This window comes from Vulpes lagopus, chromosome 7 (assembly GCF_018345385.1).
Source record: "Vulpes lagopus strain Blue_001 chromosome 7, ASM1834538v1, whole genome shotgun sequence".
NCBI lineage: Eukaryota > Metazoa > Chordata > Mammalia > Carnivora > Canidae > Vulpes > Vulpes lagopus.
The window spans coordinates 129,050,124-129,076,218 of record NC_054830.1 but is presented as its reverse complement, the minus strand read 5'-3'; the positions used below and the strand labels follow the sequence as shown (position 1 = coordinate 129,076,218).

At 51.3% G+C, this 26,095-nt stretch overlaps 1 protein-coding gene across 2 annotated transcripts in view; it reads left to right on the top strand.

The window, feature by feature from the left end:
• Nucleotides 1-26,095, top strand: part of ADAMTS2 (ADAM metallopeptidase with thrombospondin type 1 motif 2) — a 231,809-nt gene that overhangs the window by 148,253 nt on the left and 57,461 nt on the right. For both annotated transcript variants that reach the window (XM_041761970.1, XM_041761971.1), the window contains exon 5: nucleotides 9,181-9,264. In XM_041761970.1, coding sequence (XP_041617904.1) covers nucleotides 9,181-9,264 — 84 coding nt within the window. The remainder of the gene's footprint in view (nucleotides 1-9,180; nucleotides 9,265-26,095) is intronic.

Genomic DNA, 26,095 nt, shown 5'->3' with positions numbered 1-26,095 from the left:
CCTGTTTCCCCACGGGTAAAACAGGGGTAATAAAGCTCACTTGGCAGAGTATGGGAGGTAAAGAAATGATTCGAGGAAGCCCATGACACAGGTCTTGGAAGGTCATGACTTACCAATGAGGTGCCACAGTCATTTGTTTGTGACATCTGCCAAACCAGCCCAGCTCTCGTCCTTGAGAAACTTGGCTCTCATAGGGACACACTCACCTGCTTTAGGTCAGTAGGGTGGATGAGGGCCTTGGCAGCCCTGAGGCACAGCTAGTGCCCTCTGCCTGGCTGGAGAGAAGGTCACAGTTAAGGGGAGCCCAGAGTTAGTGCCATTCCACTCAGAGGGAGCCACACTCTTGGCACGACCTAGGGCAGGCTTGGGAGTTCGGTTGGGCTGGGAAGCCTCAGTGGGATGGAGCTGGCCAGATGGAGGGAGCTAGGGCTTCATCCTAAAGCTTTAAGAGCTAACAGGTTCTAGGCCCTGAGAATATAACAGCCACAGATACAGAAGAGCCCCTGGTTCTTGGGGCATAGGTCCAGGGGAGGGAGAGGGCAGCTAAAAATCTAATGAACTAATGAGGGCATTCGAGATTGTGATGGGGGCCAAGGAAACAGCCTCTGGGGGGGGGGTAGCATCTGAGTTAGCCAGCACCCAATGAACATGGGACACGGGCCTGGGGAGCCAGAGACCGTCAGGTGTAGAGGCAGGGTGGTCTACACACCCCCTCTCTGCCCAAGTCTGGAAATGAGATCTCGTGCCTCCAAGAAGTGCCCTGTGTCACATAGTATGTTTATCTGCGTTCTCATCCGCCAGTTGGTTCCCTTGCTCCACACTTTTGGGTGTTTAGTCTGAGCCTGGGCCCAGGTGGGTTAACATGCCCCACAGCCTGGGAACTCAGTGACTCAAACAGATTCTGCTGGTGTGAAGGGCCGTGTGCTTCAGCAAGGGCAAAACCACTTCCTACTGTGTTCAAGGAGGCTCCTTATGCCCTGAACGTTGGGAAGGGCACTAAACATGAGTGAATCACTCTCAGGGAGGGCTGTGCTCACAGCCCTGGAAGTGAGTATAATGCTGCCAGTAGGATTGGAGCAAAGCTCCTGAATTTTGCTGGGAGCTCTGAATTACTCATGAGCCCTGCTTGTGCTGGGGGACACAGATGATGGTCTAAACTGTCCTGGTTTTCTGAGTCTTTTCTGGGTCAACGCCTGTTTGGCAGGGTCCCTCCCTTCCTCCTCATCACATGGAGACCCTGGGGCCCTGGTGGCAGTGGGGACGCTGGCCTAGGGGGTTCAGGTTTGGCCTTGGGCTCTTTACCTGGACTGCTCAGGTGTGCTGGGCCCCACGTGGCCCAGGTCATGTGCTGTGATGCCCTGTCCCCTCTGCAGCATCTCCCAGTCCACAGCCAGAGTAAGACAGGAACATCTGGAGCCCACACACACCCGTGGGGTCTGGGAGAGCCAGGCTGATGCTCAGGTCTGTTCACTCACACCAGCGCCCACCCCCACCCCCCACCCCCATTTCTCACCTTGCACTTAGCACTACATTGGGAGTGGACTCTGCTCTAAATCTAAGCAGAAAGCAGGGCCCATAGCCCTTGGGATCTGTCTGTTTGACCATAACGGTGTGTGGGGGCTGGGAAGAGGCAGGGATGGGGCACTGTGACCCTGGGTCTGACTTTTTGCCTCTCCTCAGCCACCTGTCTTGACCTCCTTCATCGACCAGGACACTTTCTCCTCCTCCATTGCAGCCCCAAGGGACTTCCTGTGTGTTATGGCCACTCCTCCTCATGATGGCATTTTCCTGCTCTCTTTCTATGGATCAAAATGGTGGTAGGGCAGCAGAAAAATGTGAACCACAGAAGGAAGGAAAACGCTTTGTTTTCAGATGGCATCCTGGTGCCCGGTTGAATACAGGTGACAGAGATCACATCACAGGGGTGAAGATCATGCCTTTCAAACTCAGACTGGTGGGGGGAGGTGAGGATGCCACAAGGTCTTGCCACGAGGGCCCCTCCTCACAAAGCTTCTTCTGGACGGGACTCCTCATGGAGTCCCTGGGGCTCTGTGGTCAGAAAGTGCCAAGGAGTTCAGGGAAACATCAGACAGACAGGCGATGTCCCTGGACTCTCTGGGGCCAGGGTTGCTGCCAGCAAGAATCAAGATCCCTGCCTTCTCTCTGCTCCTTCCCTGTTAGTGGCCTCTAAGCAGTGGCCTCAAGGGAACACCAGGCCCTGGCCTGAAGCCTCAGCAGAGTCTGCCCTTCCCTGTTCTGTAATATTACCACCTTTCTCATGAGTTGTTGGGCAGTGATGAGAACGTCAGGTCCTACGTAGTGCTGTGTGGGAAGGAGAACACCCCTGTGTGGATCTTTCTCTCTGTCTCTGTCTCTGTCTCTGTCTCTGTCTCTCTCTCTCTCTCTCTCACACACACACACACACACACACACACACACACACACACACACACACGCACACCTGGTGGGCCTTGGAAAATGCCTGGTGTGCACTGCTGTCCACCAAGGCCCTTCCAGATAACCCAGAGAAGAGCCCCTTGCAGGTCTAGGAGTGAAGCCTAGGAGTGTACGCTATGCCTGGGGGGTTGCTAGATGCTTTAAATACAGTGTTGGGGCCCATCCTGGTGATAGCCTGAGGGGTAAGGCCCAGCATCACCTCCATTCACAGATCAGGACACTGACAGGCAAACAGGCCAAGTGCCAGGCCCAGATCATGGGGAGCCCCTGCAGCCTGACAGAGAGATAGGGAAGGGGCAGCTCCAGGGGTAATCAGCACCAACGGGGACTGTCTGCTGAGGCACCTTTGCTTCTGGTTTGCCTGGTAAACACTTGTTGAGCCTCCCCTGGGTTCTGGGCATCAAGCTGCTTGCCCGGGGGTGGAGGAGCTCTGTCTCTACCCTGGGGACAGGCAGAGACATCCCCAGTCCTAGCACAGTGTGGCCTGTTGTGGGATGGGGGACAGGAACAGTTTGGCCTTCTCTGGAAGAGTCTTGGGGTCTTGGAGCCGTGTGCTTGGACCCAGAGTTGAAGGAAGGCTCTACAGGCCTCGCATTTTTGTTGTACCATCCAATCAGCCCAGCCCATTTGCATTTCGTGGTATTTTGAGCAGAGAGGTAAGTACCATGTTTGTCCCTGCTCTGCTTGGAAAGTATTTGCTGAGAAACAAGTGGGAAAAGAAGATCTGCAAAGGGCACGTTTGTTCTCACAGTAAGACCAGGCTTTTGCTGCCCTGTTCGCGTGTCAGGAGATTTGCACAGATGAAAATCTCCCTCCCTGGAAGGCTGCAGACCCTTCTGCCCCAGCTTCCCGCAGCACTTTCTTTGTCATCGCCACATGACGGCCCACACCTTCTCCCGAGGGTCCTCAGAGAGACTGAACTTCTTCCCAGTTATTGCAGGGGTTCCCAGAGAAGTCACAGAACACCCTGTGAGCCCCGCTTCCTGAGGCCTCATGATGGATTTTTCCAGGTGTGGCTTGTCCGTCAGTGTGGTGCTGGGTACAGCTCGCACTGACACTTAGTTGCCAAAGTTCAGCTCAGAGGAAAAGGTGTTAAGTTTCTTGAAGGTTCGGCCTGAGGAGTGGGAGGCCAGCCGGCAGCTATGGCACTGCCTGCCCCAATAGCAAGCCCCCGTCCCTGGACCGGCCTTCCCTTTGCCTGCCCGTCCCCCCATCCTCCCAGCAGAGGAGAAAGTCACCTCTGCCCAGCAGCCTTCGGCCACCTGCCAGGGCTCACTGATGGCCAGGGTAGAACTCTGCCACAAAGAAGGCAAACTTTTACATTATCATGCAGAGCCTGTGTCCTTCCTTGTTGTCTATTCCAGAACAGAAGCTTGGCCGCAGCTTTGCATAAGCAAAAGGCACATTACAGTGTCTTTCCCCAAACAAGAGAGCCCTTGGCCTCGCTCTGCACAGAGAAGGGCTGCGGCTTTGAACATGTTCCCCCAAGGTTTAAAGATTCCAGGATCAATTTCTCAAGACAGGGCTCAAGGACGTCGTCCCGGCTTCCCCTCCTCCCACTGTGGTCTGGGCAGAGGAGAGCAGCCTCTGTGCAGCACAAGGGTCCCCAGGGAGGGCGGGGTGGGGGTGGAGACACACTTGGGCACTCAGCTAGGGTCTGGGTCATTACAGGGCATCACCGGCCCCACTGGTCTCACACATTTTGTCCATTTCTTATAGTTTCATGTTCTTCAAAGTCATCCATTCACTCACAACTCTTTACTGAGCATTTACTGGGTGCTTGGCACTGCTGGGGACACAGCAGCAAGCAAGGAGGAAAGGTGCCTCTTATATCAAGTGCACAGTCCTGTCTGGAAGCAACTACTTTTGGGGGTGCTTTTGGGGCTCATTGTGAGCAGGGACAGTTGTGTTGGGCAAAAAGCATGAGTAGACAGAGGGCCTGGTAAGTGCAAAGGCCCTGAGGTAGGGATGGGCTCTCTGGGCAAGGTGCCTGGAGGCCAGTGGCTGGACCACACTGAGCAAGGCCAGGGCAACCTGAGAAGAAGCATCAGGGCTTCAATTTTATTTCAGTTGTAGTGAGAAGGCCTTGGCCTGGGTAGGGATGAAGCAGAAGGGTAACTGCCCCCCCTTTCTTTGAAACCCATTTATCACCATGACTTTGTTTTTTCAGATGCTTTTCAGAGATTTCAAGAATTCTGGGGCTGGAGATGGGGAGAGGGAATTCCAGGGATGAGCCAGCTGGGAAGGGCAGCCAGGCTTTGCAGAAGGCAGGACAGTCGAGGCCAGGGGCTCCCCAAAGTAGCTGTAGTGGAGCATGGGGAAGGTAGCCAGGGACCGCTGAGAGAGGGCTCCGAGTGCCAGTCGGGGTGGTGGTGGGGCACTGAGGGTTCCAGGCAGAGGAAGAGGAGGCCACATCTGCTGAGTGGTGACTGTCATGACCAACGGTGCATGGGGGGGTGTGGGCAGGATGAGGCAGAGAGTGCTCCGGGATCCCCCCCAACCGCACCCCTGCTGCTTATCTGAGAGATAGGGTCTGGGTCAAGCGAGGAGTGGGGAAACGTGAGGGAGGTGTTTGGAGGCTTCTTCCTGCCTCCAGTGACTCTGCACGTCTGTCAGCCCACGGCTCAGCAGCAATGTTGTAGCCGCGTTCCTACTAAGGATGCAAGTGTTTCACTGGAATTTGTACTCATTGTTCCCCTTGTCTCGCAGTGGTCTCTGTGGCCAGGCGGGCCCTGCTGGCTTCTAGCATCTGAGCAGCATCCTGTGGGCTCGAGGGCTGGGCAATTTTACAGTCCCCTGAAAAGCGGATGTCATGCTGGGGGTGGGACCAGGGAGGGCCCTCTCCTCAGTGCGGTCCCCTCTCCTCAACCCTGCCCTGCATTCTCTGAGAGGCGTCATAGAGCCCAGGGCACAGCCCACCGACTTCCTGAGAGGAGGAGACTGTGGAAGTGTAGCCCCTCTGGATGGCACAGAGGCTTCCTCGGGGAGAAAGCCATGAAAGGCCCGCCGCATTTGAAAGTGACCACACAGGTGGGCCAGCGGAGTCTCCAGAGTAGGCCTGGCTGCCAGCCTGACCCACAGCCTGGCCTCCTAGCTGGCCATCTGCTGGGTGTGCCCCTCTGCATCCCAGGGGGCTGGGGGGCAGGGTGCACCAACCTAGCCCAGCGGATGAGAACTGGCAGCCGGTGGGCAGCTTGGAAGGCAGGGCTTCCCCAGCCTGGCCCCAGCTCAGTGGCCTGATACCCCCGACTCTGGTAGCCTTGCCGCCGCCCCCAGCAGGATGTGGGCCTCCGCCTCATAGTATGTAGTGCTGAGTGGTGGGGTTCCTGGGGTTCTGGCCATCCCCAGTCCCAAATCAGGAGTCAGGGTCAGACCTACTTAATATCCAAGGACACGGGACCCTTACCTGAGATGAAAGTGGCTACCTTTGGGCATAGTGGCAGGGGTCAGGGGAACAAGAGGATCCCGGGCCCTGATCGGCAAGGTCTGGGCTAGGAAGTGGAAAGGGCCTCCTTTCTCTCTGTGGGGACAAGCATGCACACCCTCACTCAGAGCTTCAGCTTCCCCATTGCTCATGGGATTGACCACCTCTCACTCTGGCCTCTAAGGGCTGTTGGGAGCATAACATGAGCTAATTCTGTGAACTCAGCCCTGAATCCCTTCCAAATATCAAGGTAGGTCTTGATAAAACTTGTCTTCCTAAAGCTTGTAACACCATGGGCTTAGTGCCCACCCTCACATGGTAGGGGGTGAGTCCCCTCGAGGTGTACCCCAGACCAGCTCTTAGAAGTACGGTTAGAGCACAGGCCTTGGAGAGGCACTCTCAGGGTGTTGAGGGAGTCTCTAGCCCCTTGTTTTCTGGGGAGGCTCTGAGAGACAACCCTGAGGCATTTTTCCTTCCTGTGCAGAGCAAAGATGGACTATGTCCATTTGCCAACAAGGGCCTGGGGCTGAGGTGGGCCCCAGAGTGTCCCAGGGCTGTATAGGAGGTGCCTTCCATTCTATTCCACATCTTTTCCTCCCCTCCACTCACCCCTAATCTGAGCCCCACACTTTACACCTCAACTGCTGTAACTGGGCACTTTAATCTACTTTTCATAAAGAAGCCAGAGTCATCTTTGTTAAATGCAGTGTCATTATCTTTTTATCATGACTCCATATCCTCCACTGCTCTTTGAATAGAACTGGAACCCTTCTCACTACGTGAATACCTGTGGGGTCTAGCCTCAGGGGTCCTCTCCCCCTGCTTAGTCCTTGGAACACACTTCACTGCCTTTGACCCCAGGATGTTTGCACATGCTGCTTTCTTTGCCAGGAGCGCTCTCCCAGCTTTGCTGAGCTAATTCCTTGTCATTTCTTACCTCTGAGATGACATGCCATGTCCTTAGGGGACCCACCAATCCTCATCAGGGCAGATTCACCACTAATATGCCCCCTAGATTCTCTGCCTATCCTTCGAGGTCCTCGTCAGCATTTTCATGATTGTGGAACTGTTTCTGTGATTTCTAAGTGTCTCTCTCTCTACCTCCTGACAGAGGGCTAGGTCTGGGCTGGTTCACTGCTGAATCCACATGCTAACATGGTGCCTGCCATGGAGTAGGGTCAATAACTTTCTCCTGGGTCTGCTGGGTACCTGCAGAGGTCCATGGAGGAGAGGCCAGGCGAGGCAATTCTGAACCCCAGCAGCGGGTGGTGGGCTTCAGCAGGCCAGGGTGGCTCAGTTGGAGAAGTCCCATTGCGAATCTGTACAGGGCTCATTGCTGGGCTGGGGGGTTATATGCATGGCACGATGGACATCTACACATCTAAAGCTCAAACATGGGGGAAAGGTAGCTTTCTTGAGTTCTTATATCTGATGCCACCCTCACGCTGGGATAGAGAAGGAAATGTGACCTGGCCCATGAGAGGCTTTTCTGGTTCAGAAGGCTTTGGGAAGAATAGTCAGGGCAGAGGGTAAGTAAGCTCTGACTCTGGGCTTGTCTTAGTTCACTCGGGCTGCTCGAACAAAATACCACAGGCACAGTCACCTACACAGCACACATTAGTTCTTCGTGGTTCTGGAGGCTGGAAGCCCAAGATCACGGTGTCAGCCAATTTGGTTCCTAGTGAGGGCTCTCTTCCTGGATTGCAGGCAGCCTCCTCCTTGCCATGTCCTCACATGGCAGTGAGAGAGACAGTGAGGGAGCTCTCCGGTCCCTCTTCTTGTAGAGGCGCTAATCTCACCACAGGGACCCCACCCTCATGGCATCATCTAACCCTGTTTGCCTCTTGAATGCCCCACCTCCAGATTGCATTATGTTGGAGGTTATGAATTTGGGGGAGACATGATTCAGTCCAAAGTAGGGCTGGTTTATCCCCTGCCCTCCTCCCTCGGGGTAGGGGTGGTTCATGGCATAGCCCCCTTGTGTCGGCACACATCTGTCCCAGCGTGCTCTGCCCTGGGCAGTGGCCCTCCAGGCTGAGGCTCTGCAGTTGAGGTCATCAGGGCTTGTGCTCTCCTCCTTGGCCATGCAATGTCTGCCCTTCTCTCCTGTAGGCCAGCACCCCGTTGACTCCCTCTGAGGCCCAGCTGTGCCCCCCAGAGCCCTAGACCAACCTACACACCAGCCCCCAACTATCCTATCCAGTCTCCCTGGATCTCCTAATGGGAGCTGGCCTCCATTTGGGCTCTCTGAAGCCACCCCTTCTCAGTATGAACCTGTCCCCTCCCAGGTCCCAGACAGCAGAATTGGGCTCTCTCTACTTTTGACTTCTTCCCTAATATCAGGGCTGTTTCCACCTTCCAGCTGGGGGGACCCGGTCCCCCCAACTGGAAGCATAGGCTGGGGATCAGAGGTAGAAGGAGTACAGTGAAACCTAGCCATTCCACCTGGCCTTTCTCTGTCCTCCCTTCTCTCCTGAGCCCTCCAGCTGCCAGAGGACTTCCCACATCACTGCCTTCTTCACTTCTGCTCCATGATTTTTGCTCAAAGCCTGTGAGCCAAATTGGCTGGGCTTGCTTGTGAGACATAATGCAATACTTTGGAGATTTCTTTTTTTTAAAAAAAACCCTCTCTTCCTCCCTTTTTAAAAAAGATTTTATTTATTTATTTATTTATTTGACAGAGAGACAGAGTCAGTGAGTACAAGCAGGAGGAGTGGCAGAGGGAGAGGGAGAAGCAGATTCTCCACTGAGCAGGGAGCCCCATGTGGGACTCAATCCCAGGACTCTGAAATCATGACTGAGCCAAAGGCAGATGCTTAACCCACTCAGCTGCCCAGGCCCTCCCCATCCTTTTTTTTTTTTTTTTTAAAGATTTCATTTATTTATTTGACATATATAGAGAGAAACCCTTTTTCTTTAAGGAAAACTGGCTTTTAGGGCTATTGTCTCACCGTGGACTAAACAATCTAGTTTGACCTTCAGTGTCCTGCATGGGTGTCTGTGTGTAGGGCTGTGCACCCTGCTCCCCTTCATGACTTCATGGGAGGCTACGGGCAATCTGACTTAGTGGTGGTGACAAATACAGTGTCTTACTGCCTTTATCAACACTGTTCCTTTGTACCTGTGTGGAAATCCAGTGCTCACAGAGCTTCGTGAGATGAGGACTCTTAAGCCTGTTTTACAGAGGGCAGGGCACAGCGTGGGTGCGAAGGCACAGCCTCCCCTGGGCCCTTCCTTGTCAGCTGCAGGTGGTCCTTGGGCCTGTGGTTCCTACTGACACCTCCCTGGTTGTCTTTCAGGTCAACGAAATCTATCACGATGAGTCCTTGGGGGCCCACATCAATGTCGTCTTGGTGCGAATAATCCTGCTGAGCTACGGGAAGGTGAGTGAGCCAGTGTCTCTGACACCGCAGAGCCCCCATTTGCTGTAGGATGAATGGCGCCTCCCTTGAGGCACTGGGCCTCCTCCTCTGAAAGCCAGCACCTCCGCACCTGCCCCCAACTGCCCTTGGTACCTGTAAGAAGCAAGAAACTGTGAGTCACCCCTATATTCTTGATCCCCTTTCACCTCACTCCTTGTTTTAAAACATAGGTTTTGTGATTATTCAGGTGTGGGGAGGCCAACTGATCAAGATATGACTACCATGGAAAAGATGGTTTGTCACCACACAGGGCTACAGGGTGTGTGGCAGCCGGAGGGAGTGGGGAACTGCTGTTTTCGCAGGAAGGGCTGGGTATGGCAGGGTACACAGTAGGAAGGGGACTGGCCAGTGTGAGTAACTCCTGGGTGACTGGAGTTCCCTGAAGGAGGTGGCTGGGGGTGTGGACTCTGACTTGGTTGGTTTACATTTGAAAAGCCTGCTCCAGAGTGGTGGCTTAGTGTCTCTAGGAATTGGGGAACCCCTAGGGGCAGTCCCTCTAGGGTCAGCATGGCCCTAGACATCAAAGCTTCAGAAACTTGAGGTTGCTTTATCCTTCATCTCACCTCCTACCCACCTCTTCCACCTGGTCCTCCTCCTCATCTTAGCTTCTCTGTCCTCGTCTGCATAGCTCCTGCCCTAAAGGGGGCTCTCCTGCCCTTCCTGCCTCTTCTTGCTGTCAAACTTGGAGCTGTCTTTCCTAGCCACGTGCAGGGGTCTGTGCAGCAGGGGTAAAAAGCTCCTGGAAACAGTGACCTGACACGGAAAGGTAAGGGGGTACAGAGAAAGGAGAGATGGTGAGGAAGGAAGAAGCTTTGTGCCGAGTGGCTCAGAAGCACCTTACTCATGTTAACTCACTGAGTCCAGGGGCCGATGGGGAGGTGGGGCTATGATGATCCCTGTTTCACAGAGAACACTGAGGCTTAAAGTGGTTTGGTGGTGTGCTGGGTGTGTAGCCAGTGTCACTTGGCTCCTTGGGACTTGGGCTTCTCACCCTAGAGGCCAAATTCCAGAACCCGTGGTCTGACTTTGCTCAGTAGGTACAAAGTCAATCACCAGGCCTGGTAATTAGGTTTGGGGTTAAAGTCCTCTGCTCAAAGACAGAGAATCTCAGTCTCCAAAAATAGAATCCAGCTGCACACAACTTACAAGACACGCGGTATAAAAAAATGACAGTGAAGGACTCGAATGGCCAGATGAATTGCAGAAATAGTGGATCTTGAGCTCAACTCTCTTTACCCAGGAAGCATGTTGCTCTGAAGTAGAAGCAGCCATAGTGAGGGCACCAGTCGTGGTCCTTCATGCACCCCATGGAGAACATAAAATATATCAAAGCAGACTATCAGAACAAGGGAGAAACTGACAAAAACTTAACTGTGGGAATCTTTCATACTCTTTTCAAGACCTTTCATGGTGTGACACCTGGATGGCTCAGCGGTTGGGTGGCTGCCTTCGGCTTAGGGTGTGATCCCAGGGTCCAAGATCGAGTTCCACATTGGGCTCCCTGCGTGGAGCCTGGTTCTCCTTCTGCCTATGTTTCTGCCTCTTTTGGTGTGTCTTTCATGAATAAATAAATAAAATCTTTTAAAAAAAACCTTTCACAGATTATATTTTAAAAGGCATTGAAGTTTCAAATAATACAATAGTAATGTGTGCAGTTAAATTAGCAGTTATATCATTTTGTTCCCTGCCTTACAGAACTATGTGCCTTCTTTTTGTGAGGACTCACAGAACGCTTGAAAATTACAAAAGTGCTTTAGGTTGTAAAGACAATTTCAGTGAATTTTATAGAGCTAAAACTGTTAAGGCGCTACTCAGTGCCCTAAAACGGGGCAGAGGAAGGGATATATAAACTGGGGGAAAAAGAAAATCCAGTGTCTTTATTTTTTTTTAAAGATTTATTTATTTATTTATTTATTTATTTATTCATTCATTCATTCATTTTAGACATAAAGAGAGGGAGAGAGAGAGGGAGAGAGAGAGAGAGAGAGGCAGAGACACAGGCAGAGGGAGAAGCAGGCTCCATGCAGGGAGCCTGACATGGGACTGGATCCCAGGTCTCCAAGATCAGGCCCTGGGCTGAAGGCAGCACTAAACCACTGAGCCACCCAGGGATCCCCAAATCCAGTGTCTTTAAACATTTGAAGAACAACCTGCTAGAAAAGAGACCATGAGAACTGTAGTTACTTAGAACGCTTAGAACCCTAAATGAAAATGAGAGTGCTAGAGATCAAAATGTACGGGGTGTGGCCAAGGCTGCATTCAGGGGCAAATTTGCAGGTGCTTCCTCAGATTGCACAAGAAGGAATGAATACATGTTAACCCTGCATTGAACTCAGAGATGTCAAGACAAGTATCAACAAGGACCACAAGCCAAAAACCTAGGGAGAACAAAAATAAGGAAACCTTTTCAGAAAAGCAGAAATTAAAAAATTAGGGCAGAGAAGTAATTGAAACAATTAAGAAGAGAGCTTTGCAAAGCAAACATCTGGTGTATGCGCCTAGGAGAGAGAGAGAGAGAGAGAGAGGAAGCACAAACTAAAAGATTACAAAGGACGTGCATAATGTAACCTACACCAGGATGCTTCTGCAGGGCAGAAGAGGAGGCATTTGGGGCAGTTGCCACCCTCAGGGCCTCTCCCATCCCCTTCCTTCAGATGCCCAGTGCAGCAGATGAGGGGATGTGCACACCCTTCTCCGACTGTAGGAGGGTTTGGGAGGTGCAGCTACAGTTATTTCCGCCCCCCCTTCCCCTTTACTGCTGGCTGGGGGGTGGGGTGGAATAGGAAACTTCAGGTCACCCCTGGAGGTAGAAAGAGGAGAAGAGCCACAAATGTGTCTGGGACCAGGTGGCAGGATGCATCGAGATTGCCCCCATATTGGTTAAAAAGAAGAATTTGGAAATTGTGAACAGTTACTTGCTTACCGGTGCTAGCAAAGCTTTGGCTCTTATTTCATCTAAAAAGTGTTGACTGCCCAAAGAAGCAAAGCCTTGTTTGTTTTAGCTGCACCCTGGTGGGCTCTGGGCTACATTGTCTGCATCCAAAGCCGTTTTTTCTTGTAGTTATTGTCTTCCCCTTCACTGCTGTGGGCAGTGACCACAGTCTGCTGTTTGCAGAAGCATCAGAATCTGAAGGTGAACAGGTAAGTCAGGGATTTCCTAGGAAATCAGAATATTTCAAAACCAACTCCAAAATATTTGGAAAACACCATGATAGGTCCCATAACCATGGCAAGAGCTCAAGTTCTCCAGCATTGTCAAAGTTCTCTGAAAATTAGCTCTAAATTGAGTCAGATCATCTATCTTTGCTGATGCATTCTTACTCATTTCTATTAAACAAGGATAATACAACACCAGAGAAATCATTTCAGGGCATATACATATATGTATTCTGACATCCACTCAATTTATTTTTATAGACAGTGCGATTTCTATACTCAAAGCTGCCAAAAGTAGCATGTCCAAGACAACGTACAGACCTGCCTTCCTTCTAAAAATAGATATAAAAAATCCTGAGGCTTTAAAAGCTTAATTCAATAACACATAAAACCAAACTCCCGCCGCTATAAAATATGGTTTATCCTGGGAATAAGGCGATCGTTGGCCATCAGGAAGTCTGTCCCTATAGTTCATCACATCAGTTTGCTGAATGACAAAAGCTCCTCATTTAACACATACGTTACAAGGGTTTCTGTGTGCCTAGCCCTGGGTTGGGCCACTGACAGGGTCCCCGACATGTAGCGCTGCCTCTAGAGCATAAGTACAGACAAGGAAACAATTATAATGGGGGGTGGTCAGAGACTCATGGGGGGAGATGTGGGGCAGGCAGGCCTCATGAGGTCAGGCCAAGTGACTGGAAAGGAGTAAAAGGGAAAAGAACCAGCACAGGGATGTTTCCAGGACCCAATGTGCATCTCTGAGACACTCTGTGGACTCCTATGTGCAGAATGGTGGGTGGGAGCCTGGCCAGGGGTTGGGGGAGTGGATGTAGTGCCATTGAAGTGATGACAGAAGTGGGCTGTACTGAGACCATGGCTACAGGCTGGAGTGAGGAAGGCAGATGAAAGGGAGCTTTGGTAGGAGGCCAGATCTGGAGGGCATGGATGCTGAGTTGGTGGGTGAAGATGGAGAGACCATGGGCCCATTCCTTGGGCAGCCAGGTCCATGATGATGCCTGCCCCTGAGATAGAGAACACAGGAGGAGAAACAGGATGTGGGGGAGAGAGCCAGTGAGTTCAGTTGAGACGTGTCGAGTGTGAGGTACCCAGTAGAAATGGCTGGGGTAGGCTAGAGCTTCGAGAAGATAATAGCATTGCTTGCAAAGGCACCAGTAGGGGTGCATGGAGGTATGCCTAGTGGGGGGCTCCTAAGGAAGAGCCGCAGAAGCCCCTGACACTGAAGGCCCGGGTAGAGCAAGGGGTGTGATCTGCTGCTTAGGAGCTGAGAGAGGATCTCCTGGTATTCAGAAATCTGTGAAAACAGATGGTAACATGACAACCAGTTTTATTTAAAAGTGGAGAAAGAGGGATCCTTGGGTGGCTCAGCAGTTTGGTGCCTGCCTTTGGCCCAGGGCACGATCCTGGAGTCCCAGGATCGAGTCCCGTGTCAGGCTCCTGGCATGGAGCCTGCTTCTTCCTCTGCCTGTGTCTCTGCCTCTTTCTCTCTCTATGTCTATCATGAATAAATAAATAAAATCGTTAAAAATAAATAAATAAATAAATAAATGTGGAGAAAGAAGCACCTGTCCCTAAAAGCATTCTGCATAGCAAATTCTTAGGATGTTCATCAATGTTTACACAGGAAGATAGAGGAGTTCCATAGTCGAATAGGCCTGGGAAAGGCTTACGAATGAACGTAAAATAAATATTCCTGACAGCAGAATTTCTCAGAAGCTTTAGGACAGGAATGTCCTAAAGGAATGTGCATGGTGAATCTCAAGAGATGGATCAGTACATGTAGTTTCTCAAAACTGTTTCTCAGTGGAACCCTTTTGCTTCCATACTCAGGGTTCTGCAGAACTCACTTTGGGAATGCTGCCCTCCTGGAGGCAGTCCCAGTAATGTTGGCAACAAGAAGGTGACTTTGTTACTGAGGTTCTGGAAATTCTAGGCAGTGTCTTTATGACATGGAGCCAGCATCAGAAAAGAACAGATAAAACCGTAATTGTTTGCTGATAATCATATGCCTGGAAAACCCAGAAGGATCCACAGTAAAACTAGAGTCAATAAAGAAGCGTAGTGAATTGGCCAAATATAAGGCAATTCTATAAAAATCACTAATTTTTGCATGAACCCACAATGCTCTATGACTAGGTGTAATAGGGAAAGAAAAGTTCCCTTGAGAGAAGTAACCAAAAATATAAAATACCTGGCCTGGTCCTAACAAGATATACATATAGGACCCATCAGAAGAAAATTGCAAAAAAATGAAAAAATTTAAAAAATTTTTAAAAATAAAAATTGAAAAAAAAAAGAAAATTGCTCATTGTTACTGGTAGGAAAGAAATAAAAATGAAGGCAGAAACAAATGCTGTCCCTACGGGAAGACTGCTTGCAGTAGAGATACTGATCTTTCCCAAATTAATAATTGGAAATTGGATGAAATGATTCTAAGATTCATCTGGAAGCCTAAGAAGCCTAATAAGGACTGGCTGGGAAAACCATGAAAACTAAGCAAATAAAGAGAGATTTACTCCAGATATCTTGTGAAATGAAAAAAATTAAAATCATACGGTATCTGCATAAGCACAAACAGATCAACCGAATCAACTGTGTAGCTCTGAAAACACTTCTATAGATAGCATGTGATAAATATAAGTGAAGTGGTTATTATTATATGTCATAAATAAATGTAGGACTGATAAGAATTTAATATAGAGTAAGTTAAATATATGATAAATATAGGCCAATAACACATTTGTTAAACCACAAAGATCAAGAAGGAAACATTGGTTACCCAGGACTCCCTAAGCCTAAGTAAAATAGAAGGAATTGTTAAGGGGAAGACAGATATATTTGAATACTGAAAATACAGAGCTTCTGTCAAGAAACAACTAAAAGACAAAGCCCAGGCATGGAAAATACTTGCAGTATGGTATGGCAAAGATATCCAAATATATGAAGAGCTCTTACAAATCATAGGAGAAACAGAATTGGTAGTATATCACAGTATGCAGAAGAAGAATACAAATGGCCAAAAAAAAAAGCGGGGGGTATTTAACTGTACTATTAAATGAATAAAACAATTTACCATACTTAAAGCATCAATGTGTTAAGATTAGAAGGAGAGGTTTAACTGCTGGGTTGGGTAGATGAAGCAATATGCTTTTCTGGTATGAGTAAATGCAGACATTTCTAGAAGGGAATGTGACAATACTCACCACTGCTCTTACAAAGGTCCTTCATGTTTGCCCTTATTCATTCCTTTCAATGACTCTAGCCCAAAACAGTTGTCAGAGCTGGGTAAAGTTTTAGGAAGAAGACAAAGGCCATGGCCTTATTTCTAAGTATTAACAATGGGACAAATTTTGAACTGTCCACTAATAGGGGTCTAATCAAATAAACTCTAAGATGTCTATGTGGTACAATATGGGCCACCAGGAAATCCCATTTTCAAAGCATCTTAAAGAGCACCGAGGGGGCACCTGGCTGGCTCAGCGGTTGAGCGTCTGCCTTTGGCTCTGGTCGCAATCCCGGGGTCCTGGGGTCGAGTCCCACATTGGGCTCCCTGCATGGAGCCTGCTTCTCTCTCTGCCTGTGTCTCTGCCTCTCTCTCTGTGTCTCTCATGAATACATAAATAAAATCTTAAAAAAAAAAAAAAAGCACTGAGGAATAGTTATGGCCAAAAGTTAACTTTGTTTGCTTTTTGGGGAAAAAAAAGAGCCTAACTTGCAGTATGATCTTACTTTGTGTTCAAGTATATGCAGAAAGCACTGGAAGGACTACATCAAAGGTAACTAATACTTCTCTCTTGGCTAGTAGGCCATGGGATTTTATTTTCTTCTTTGTACTCTACTGAATGTTCTTTTTTTTTTTTTTTTAAGATTTATTTATTTACTTATGATAGACATAGAGAGACAGAGACTCTGGAGGAGGGAGAAGCAGGCTCCATGCAAGGAGCCAGACATGGGACTCAATCCCGGGACTCCAGGATTGCGCCCTGGGCCAAAGGCAGGCGTGAAACTGCTGAGCCACCCAGGGATCCCCTCTACTGAATGTTCTTAATCCATCGTGATAAGCATGCGTCTTTTATAAACAAAATAGTGCATTTTTAATTATGAGAAAATGGTTTACGTGTTTTAAAAAAGCATTTAAAAATGATTGAGTCCAAGTGATCCCGTTTAACTGAATGCACTCGAGTAGGGTTTCCAGTGGCATGCCACAGGGCTCTGTCATGTCCAGTGTTTTGTTTCTGATTTGAAGGAGGACATAGAAGAGACTTCCTGCTTTCACGTGGCACCTCATCTCTGTAGTGGCTTGGGGGCAGGTGGGGAGGGGGTCTGTCCTTGTGCCCTCAGGGTCACTGTCTTACCCTTCCCGTGGTTGGGCCCAGGGACTCTGCCACTTGCATGCTTAGGGAGCCTCTGAGCAGACCATGTGGGCTGGAATGCGGGCTGCCTCAGGTATGTGGCCCTACCTGCAGGTGAGGCCAAATCACCTCATGGCTATGGCCAGTCTGGCTTTCCCTCTTACATGCTGCCTTGGGGGGAGGGGTCTTCCATGTGGGCACCCTACCCTGAATCTCCCATAGGCTGAGTGGAGAGGAAGGAGAGTAGGCACAGACCCATGGTCAGGCAGCAGCACGCTCTTCCCAGGGACATATGGGGCAGTGGGCAGGCCATGGGGCTGCCTGGAGGACTCGACTGGCAAGATGAGTGGCCGGAGCTCACCTGGGCAGTAGAGCAGCTTCAGTGAGACCAGGACCAGTACAGGGGGAACCAAGAGGCGCCCAGCCTCCCTGACTTCATGCTGTGAAGTTTAGGAGCTTTAGAAAGGAGAATCTGGAGGGGGTTACATGCTTTCAGAGCCAAATCCAGAGAGCACCTATGGCACCCCAGCCAGGGGCTTAGTAGACTGGCCTCAGACCCCTGCCTGTGACATTGGAGGAGTCAGGATAGAGGACACAGTAAGATGTGGGGGATTGCCCAGCCCCAGTCCCCTCGGCTTGGCCAGGAGGGACAGTGTGCTGCCTGCCTTTCTGCTGGCCCCTGGGGATCCAGCTGGGCTGACAGGTCTCCTGTAAGCAAAGCTCACCCCACACTCTGCCCACCTTCTTCCCCACCCTGCCTGTCCCCTGGAAGCCCGTGGGCCCAGGTCAGACCCATGAGGCTGTGGTGGAGGTTTCTGGGAGAGGCTGGTGCCCATCGGGGCCAGTGTGGCCTGGGGGGTTCCAGAATGTGACGCGGTCTGACTGATGCTCAGTCCTCCTTTGGCTGGTTGCTGGGTTGAGAGGGTTTCCAGGGTGTGGCTCTCGATTTCCCAAGGGAGGACAGTCTGCAGTAGTGCAGGCAGGGATATAGTAGAGGTAGGAGGACATGGCTGGCCAACCACAGGGGAGCTGACACTGCACAGGTACCCCAACATGAAGGGATGGGGTGGAGGCCCCCACCTGCTGGTGCAGAGTTGCTGGAATAGGGTGTTCTGTCCTGGGGGCAGAGCATGAGGAGCCCAGGCACCGCACAGCATGCTTAGCTATGGGCTTTGGTTGTTTGAAGTAAGCACAGTCATAGGCCACCGGACTCAGGGGCAAGGGCTAGAGGAAAGGAGGGCCTGTCCCACGGACCTGGAGCAATTGGCCAGCACGGAAGAGGGACCATCTGTGAAGAGCAGCCATAGGGCCAAGGTTGCTCGCTGAGCCAGACACACAGAACACCCCAAGCCTGAAGGTCTATCACTGACCAGTCCCATAAGATACACTGAGAAGGAGTTATTAGGAAAGGAAAATGTGACAAATAATATAAAAAGGTATACAAAAATACCAGCCCAGACGTTTTATTATTAAATTCCATTCACATAAAATCACACCAGCAAATTGCTCATTTCAGTACTTATCTCACTGGGGACGGTTACTAGTGTGTGTCCACCGGTCGCAGACCCCACTCTGCACAGCACCCTCCTGGTGGGGGCAGGGTCCTGTTTGGGGTCTTTGGGGGCGTACTGGGGGCAGGAAGAGCAGGTCCATCCTGGGCCCTGAGTGCTCTTCCAGGGGTGGAGCATGAGCTCCCCGTGAAGTCACAAGTGAAACAATCCCATTTCAGAGTGAGGAGCATCTTGAAGGAAATAGAGCAGGAGGTGGCCCCGGATGGAGTGGCCAGGCAAGTAACTGCCCAGCTGGGGTCTGAGGAACAAGGGGCGCAGCATCCATGTTGGAGACAATGAGCTCTGCTTGTTCAGGGAGGAACCGGGCAGGGCTTCTAGGTTGGGGATCTGGAGATGGGGTTTGGCTCATCTGGTGAGCTGCTCTTCAGGGAACTCCTGTTTCCTATCATGGAGCAAGCCCCCATACCTGGAAGGATGACTGTAGCCAGGACACCTATAAGGAGAGGGGACCAGGCTATGCCCCCCAAGGTCTGGGGACTCTTGGCAGAGGGCTATAATGTCAAGACAGACTTGGGGCAGGAAGTTGCGCATGTATTCAGACGTTGTCATTCATACCAAATTATGATGGAAACAGACCAGCTCCCCTGAGCCTGTCCCCAGACCCCAGGAGGCTCCGGAGGGGATAAAATCAGCACTTACACAAGTGACATGTTGTTTGTCTTCCAGCTTATGAGAAGCCTCTGAGTTATCTCAAGTTTTTCCTAAAACAACATTTTTCTCCATTTCTTAAAAAAAAAAAAAAAGAAAAGAGATTATCTTATTTTATACAATATGCCATCAGCCAGGGAGCAGAACATCAGCAACACTTGAGGGTTGCATAGCAACTGGCTTTTCAATTGATTTTTTTGAGAAGGCACCAAAGCTACTGAACTGTTCTCATTTTACATATTTCCTAGGATGATGGAAACCAAAGTAAATGGAAATGAGAGACTCAGGGACAGTCAGGAAAGAACATAAGGTGTCTGGTCGTGAAAGACCCAAATCAAGACCAAGTGTGGAGTGCTCCTAAGGAGGGAAAAGGTCTTAAGAAATTCTGACTGAATCCCTTAGTTGAGGCAAGAGAAGAGAATGCTGGGGTGAGGAGTCTGTGTCCCAGGGCCTAGTGCCACCATCCATCCCTCTTGCTGTGCTCCTTGGCCATTCCTCACCTGTGCTGCTCTGTTGGTATGAGGGGCAGCATAGGGGATTTGGAGCACCTCCCCAGAGTCTGGGCCCCATTTCCCAACCTATTGGTGGTTGGCCCCTGTCATTCCTGCCTATCTCCTGAGCCAGACCAGCCAGGGTCCAGAGAAGCACAAGGATTTGCAGGGGCTGGACCCTATCTTTTGGAGGCCTTGGCTAAGCCTGGGAAGGTTCCTGCTGAGAATCCCATGCTGGCAGCTTGGCTTTCTCTGGAAATAGCTTCCCAGCCTCCGGGAAAATGCCTGGAGCATGCCTTAATGGTATGGGAGTCCCAGGCAGAGAAAGAAGAGGCTCGCATTCTAGCCTCAGGCCTGTTGCCTGTCTGAGATGCCCATCATGATGAGTTCTGAACTCACTTCACCCTCACAGAGAATCATCCATGGGGCAGGTGCATGGCAACCCCCACCTGACAGTGAGGATGCTGGCAGCCTGTGGAGGTCACACTGTGGGGAACTACTTTGCTCTGGGGAGGCTGTGATGCAGTCATTCCACTGGCTCGGGTGTGCAAGCCCCAAGTTTCTTGCCCTTTGCTCCCCTCCAGTACTCCCCCACATCAGAGGTTCCCCACGGCCAATGGCATCAAGCAGGTAGAGACTAGGATGCCGCTGAATATCCTAGAGTGCACATGACAGTCTCTACAACAGAGAAGTACCTAGCCCCCCAGTGTCAGCCGTGCCAGGTCAAGAAACATGCTCTCTGCTCACCTGAGCCTAGCACGCCCTGCCCTTTTGCAGGTGTGGGCTCTAGGCATGCTGTCTGGGGCAGTTAAGAAGCCTGATCCCTAGGGATCCCTGGGTGGCGCAGCGGTTTGGCGCCTGCCTTTGGCCCAGGGCGCGATCCTGGAGACCCGGGATCGAATCCCACATCAGGCTCCCGGTGCATGGAGCCTGCTTCTCCCTCCGCCTGTCTCTCTCTCTCTCTCTCTCTCTCTCTCTCTCTGACTATCATAAATAAAAAAATAAAAAAAAAAAAAATTAAAAAAAAAAAAAAAAAAGAAGCCTGATCCCCTGGAAAATGAACTGCAGGCAACTCCTGAAGGTGGGCTGGCTTTCCAAGGGGCTGGCGCCATACCTGCATCCTCATGGTTGTTGCCACCACAGCAACCAGGACAAGGAACATTTGTAGGTGCTAATTGTCACCGACAGAAGGCCCTGTGCTCCTGGTTCTGGACTGTGGTTGTACCCATTCTGCAGATGGGGAGCTCAGCATAGGGAGGTAACTTGTTTAAGAACACATGCGGATGAGAGATGAGTAGGTCTGCAACCCTAGGACTCATACAGCCCGGGTGAGCCCCACGTGTCACCTATCCGTGTCCTGGTGAGCTACAGGATGGGTCTGGGGTCTGTGGAACTCCCTCACATGTGGCTGCACCGGTATAGGTGCCCCACAACTGGGCGCTATTCCAGGCTGCTAGATCAGCCTCCAGGCTACTGGTCCAGTTTTCCTCCTGTCTCCTTGACTCAAGGAGGGAAGAACATAAATAATTCAGTTCATTCAAGGGCAAACAATGGAAATGTCAGAGAGCAATGATTGAAAAAACTTTTGAACAGGTCTTAATTGGCGTATTTGGGATGTGGCCCCAGAGGTTGTCTCTGGCCTTCAGAATCCCTTTTGCCCGGTGCCTGCCTGGGCTTAGCGCTGCAGCCAGGCCTCAGGGTGTCCTGCCTGCTGGCGAGCCGGGCACCACCATTCTTGTGGCAGTAGCGCCACCTGGTGGCCACCTTGGGGACCTGCCCTTCCTTTGCGTCCCTCCAGCTCTGAAGGCCCAGGAATAGGACACTTCAGATTGCAGCGTGGCTTCCAAGCTCACCTCCACCTCTGTGAGCAGCGGGACGTGGGGCTGTTTACTTGGGTTGTCTCTGATGCGGTTCCTCCACTGGATGATAACAGCACCTATATCTTAGTCAATTGTACAGCTTAAATTAGGTGATACCTGTAAACCTGGAGCTGCCCCCCAGCAGCCCCCCAGGGGGTGGAGAAAAGACCCCTTCCACAGTGAAAACGGCACAACCATCATTCCACTGTGATTCACTCTGCACAGCTGGCACCCACGGCTCCCCCTGGGGGAGGAGCGTCCCATCTGTGAGGTCTTCGAGCTAGTGCTGTGGCCACCCACTTGCTGGGGTCATGCATGGTTCCCATCCCTGCATAAGTGGGAACAGGGGAGTTGTCCAAACAGCTTTTCCTAGAGAAACCCCATGCAGAGGCAAGCAGGCAGGCAAGAGACAGGTGCCTTGAGGTGCTGGGAGGAACACAGGTGGCTTAAGCGAGCTAGGTGAGAACCTTTCTTAATTGAAACAGGCAACTCTCACAGTCTCTCTGGCACTTTAGAAGGGATACGGATGGCAGAAATAGAGGTGTCCTCTCCTTGCTGGGAGGAGAGTCACAGCTCACATGCTGTGGTCTGTGGCAAAGACAGGGCAGGGTCTGAGGGGCCCCAGAGAGCGGGACCCTCACAGGGCTGTGTGGATGTGGCTGGATGGTTGCAGCAGGAGGAACCACCAGAGTCCAAGAGACCCACATGGGCTGGCCCAGACCCTCTCCTGGGCCCTCTGCGTGGACATCTCTGTCTGCCAGTCCTCCAAAGTTCCAGGAACTTGTGGGAAGGCCAGGGGAGGAGCTGGTGGAAGAAAGGCTGAGCCTGGGGTGCAGGAGACAGAGGCTATTGGGAGGTTGCTTTGGGGGGTTTCTCCCCGAAAACCTGCTTCAACCTGTCTGGTCCTTTTGAGCTTCTGCTCCTTTGGCCTCACTCTGGTCCCAGGCCAGCCCTTGCCAGGGGTGAGCAGAGAGCACTTGGAGTGATCCCCCAGGCACTATACCCAGATGAGCGGGAGAGAGCCCCAGAGCAAAACTGCCAAGTTCTTCCCAAGCAAGCAAGCTGGGTGGGAGAAGATAGTCCCTTGATTGTCTCCCCAGACTCCATGGACCCCACAGTTCCCCTACAAGCTTGCAAGCCTCTCCTCCCACATCCTGTGTAGGCCCCCTTGTCACCTTCCACCAAAGCCAGAAGCCTCTTCCTCCCTGACCTGCCAGCCCCCAGACCTCTCTTGCTCATCTCCTGTCACCCTGTGATCCTGATTCAGCTGATATGGCCCCTGCAATACACCCGCTCCACACTGTTTCCCTCCCGTGTTCCCTCCCTCCTCTCTGACCCAGAGGCCCTGTGCCTGCCATGGGGCACAGGTCACTATCAGGTCACAGGCTGGTCCCTGCGTACCCACACCCTCCTGAATGCTCCAGGCCCAAAAGAGATAAGGATTTTGGTCCTTGTTTCCTTTGTGCCCATCTTAGATGGGCCAGAACGTTGAGAAAGTTGGGACATGGGAAGAGAAATAGGATGTGCAAGCAGCTCTGCCTCTTGGGTGCCTGAAAGCTGATGTCACCCTCCTCTTCCATCTCTCAGAGTGCCATCTGGGCCGCATGCTCCCAGGGCCCAATACACTACCAGTGTTTTCTGAGATCTGCCTCCCCGGGGCCACTTTGTCCTGGCATAGCCCTTCCCAGCCCTTCTCTCTGCCCCCTCCCCAGGGAGTGTCCTCAGAACCCAAAAGCTGAGAGGAGGGGGTCCCAGACAACCTCTGCTCTGGTGCCTGCAGCACAAGCCCCTGCAGGACCGGAGAACACATGACAGGCTGCCTTCTTGACACGGGCGAAGACAAGGCTAGAACAAAATGCAAATCAATATTTCAATAAATTATCCTGCTGCAGCAGCAAAATCATTCCGGCTGCCAGAGGGCCTGGGATCCTGGGCTGAACCATAGGTATTTCTGGGAGGAAGGAGGCACTTGCCAGGGTCGGGCCAACCAAGAAGGGCGTGTTGTAGGGGCTGTCTGCCTGAGGACCTTTACTCCAGGGTTCTCAAGCCAGTGACCTGGAGGATGTGTTTTGTTTTGTCCACATAACTTACTTTCATTGGAGCCAACATTTACCCTGAGGTGGGCTTACTTTGTAAAATCCAAATTTGAAGATTGACCCGAGAAATCCAATCTGGCAGCTCCGGGCCCCCATTTCTGCATACCCACAGTAGCTGGGCACTGAGTGCTGTTGCCCCAACAGTTGTACACGGGCTTCTTGCTTTCCTACTGTCCTCCCTTGCCACTGATCAACCCCACCACTTTCTTTATCAGGGTGGGAAAATTTTTCTAAACTGACAATCAGTCAGTTTTCTTATAATCAGTCTGTTTTCTTACAATCAGTCTGCCTCACTCACTGATTTACATCACCTGCCTTGCCCCTGTCGGCATTTAGGTGTACACACTTGCCCAGCATTTCCCACAAGCCCACTTCCTCAGCATTCTGGCCTCTCTCTCATCCCCCATCCTGCTCCTCCTCAGCCTCTTTCTTTCAGTCTGGCTCCTGCCTTTGGTTCTGTCCCTGGCCCTGTGGTCCTTTATCTGCTTTCTGGCCCTGAAATGGGTGTGTCTTTCTGGCTAGACTTTTGACTCCTCCTCAAAGATGTGGCCAGAGTTGTTCTCCCACTGGTGTGGGGCAAACCAGCTGGACCCTGGAGACCAGCCGCAGGCTTTTATCTGTCAGCCACTGCCCCGTGGTCCCCTAAGGAGGAAGTGTGTTGCTCAAGACTTGCAGTAGCAAGTGATAATAACACAGCTCAAATTGACACATGAGATGCATCTCTGTGACAGGCAGCCTCTAGGATGGCCCCTGGTGACCCTGCCTTTTCATATTCATACTCTGGCATTGTCCCCTCCCCTTGAGTGTGGGCAGGACCGAGATTCCCTTAAAAATAGACTGTGATTCCTATCTTGGATGTGCACTGTCTTGCTTTCTCTTGGGTCATTCATGTTGGAGGAAGCAGCCTGTGGTAGGTGAGTGCTCTGGAGTGTGGCAGTAACCCTTGGTCCTGTAGCCCGGGAGGAGCTGAGTTCTGCCAGCAGCCACATAAGGAAGCATGGGAGCTGGTCCTCCCCAGGGGAGCCTTCAGATGAGACCACAGCTCCAGCCTCAGCTTGCCAGCAATCTTGGGAGAGCCCTTGATCCCGAGTACCCAGCTAAGTTGCTTTTGGATTCCTGACCCACAGAAATTGTGAGATAATAAATGTTTGAAGGTTTTCAGACCATAAACAGGTTTGGAATAACCTGTTATGTAGTGACATAACAAACAGATCCGCAGCAGGCTGACCTCGGGCCTAGGTGGTCATGTGAGGACACGGAATTGACCCTTCTATAGTCTGGGCCCTGCTCTCTTTCTGGGTTGGCTTCTTCCTCAGGTGAGGTCTCTTCCCGTGGTGGTGGGGGCAGGGGGAACTCGTACCAGCAGCTCCTGACTCAAGGTCTCACATACCTTGGCCCACTTTGGTTATGTGTTCAGTCTGAGCCATCACAGTACTAGGAAGTTGTGGTACTGGGATTAGGCAGGCCTGAACTCTCCCACCACTGAGCCTGGGGTTGAACTCAGATGAACAGAGGGGATGTTTGACTGGAGGGGGACTGGGCTGCTATTGTCAGACAAGTATAGGAAAATGTAACTTAAGCCCACCAGGGCCTTGGAGGGAATCGGACTGGAATTACCCCCAATGTGTGGAACCCTAGGACCCTGAGGGCAGACCAGCCCATCATGAGGACTAACCTCCTGACCAATGGGCTGGAAGACATAGCCATAGAGGAAACAGAGCCTCTTCCATTGGAGGTGGCCTGGCAAGACTGCTGAACTACTCTGTCGGCTTTGTGAGTGGTATGCTCACACTCCAGTGGGGCCTCTGTGGGCATCCTAGATGAAGTGCTCATTAGCAGGCTTGTAACTTCCCTCTGATTTGAACTCGGGCTGGCAATCTTAAACTCAGGGGGCAATCTTAAACTCAAACTAAAAGCACAGGCCCCAAATTCTAGCACTAAAGCATATCTGCCCATGAGAGTCTTTTCCTTCTCCTTCCACACAGAACTCTTTCCCTAGAAGGGAGATTCTCTCACCTGATTCCTTCTTCAGAGCTGTGACCTCTCAAGTTTTTCTAGAGGCAAACTACTGTCTGGCAGGGGCTCAGGCTGACCTTCAGGCATCTGGCTTGATGGGACACAGATGCAACACTCTCTCTGCCCCTCCTGTGTCAGTCAGGGTGGGCAAGGTTATGCTTCGGGCTTACAACAGATATTTATTTCCTGCTTCTGTTCTGTGTTCAGTGTCACTGTCACTCATGGCCTGGTGACAGAGCAGCCACCATCTCAACATTGCTGGTTTCCATGCCAGCAAGGAGAGATCTCTGCAGGGTCTCATGTGAGCAGTTAAATACTCCGATCAGAAAGAGGCACAAGTCACTTTTGCTCAGACCTCACAGGCCACAGATAGTCACACTCTCTTCCCAGTCATGATTGGGGCAGTAATGCACCTCCCCTCCCCTGCTACAGCTTCTTATGGGCTGTCCATCTTTGTGCCTGTGTCCAGCAGATTCTGGTCCCCACACCTCTCATTCCAGTCTGTGACTTCCTTCATTAGGACTCACTAGATCTCATTATGTCAAACTCTCTTATCTACCAGGTGCTCTGTGCTTGGGACTTGGG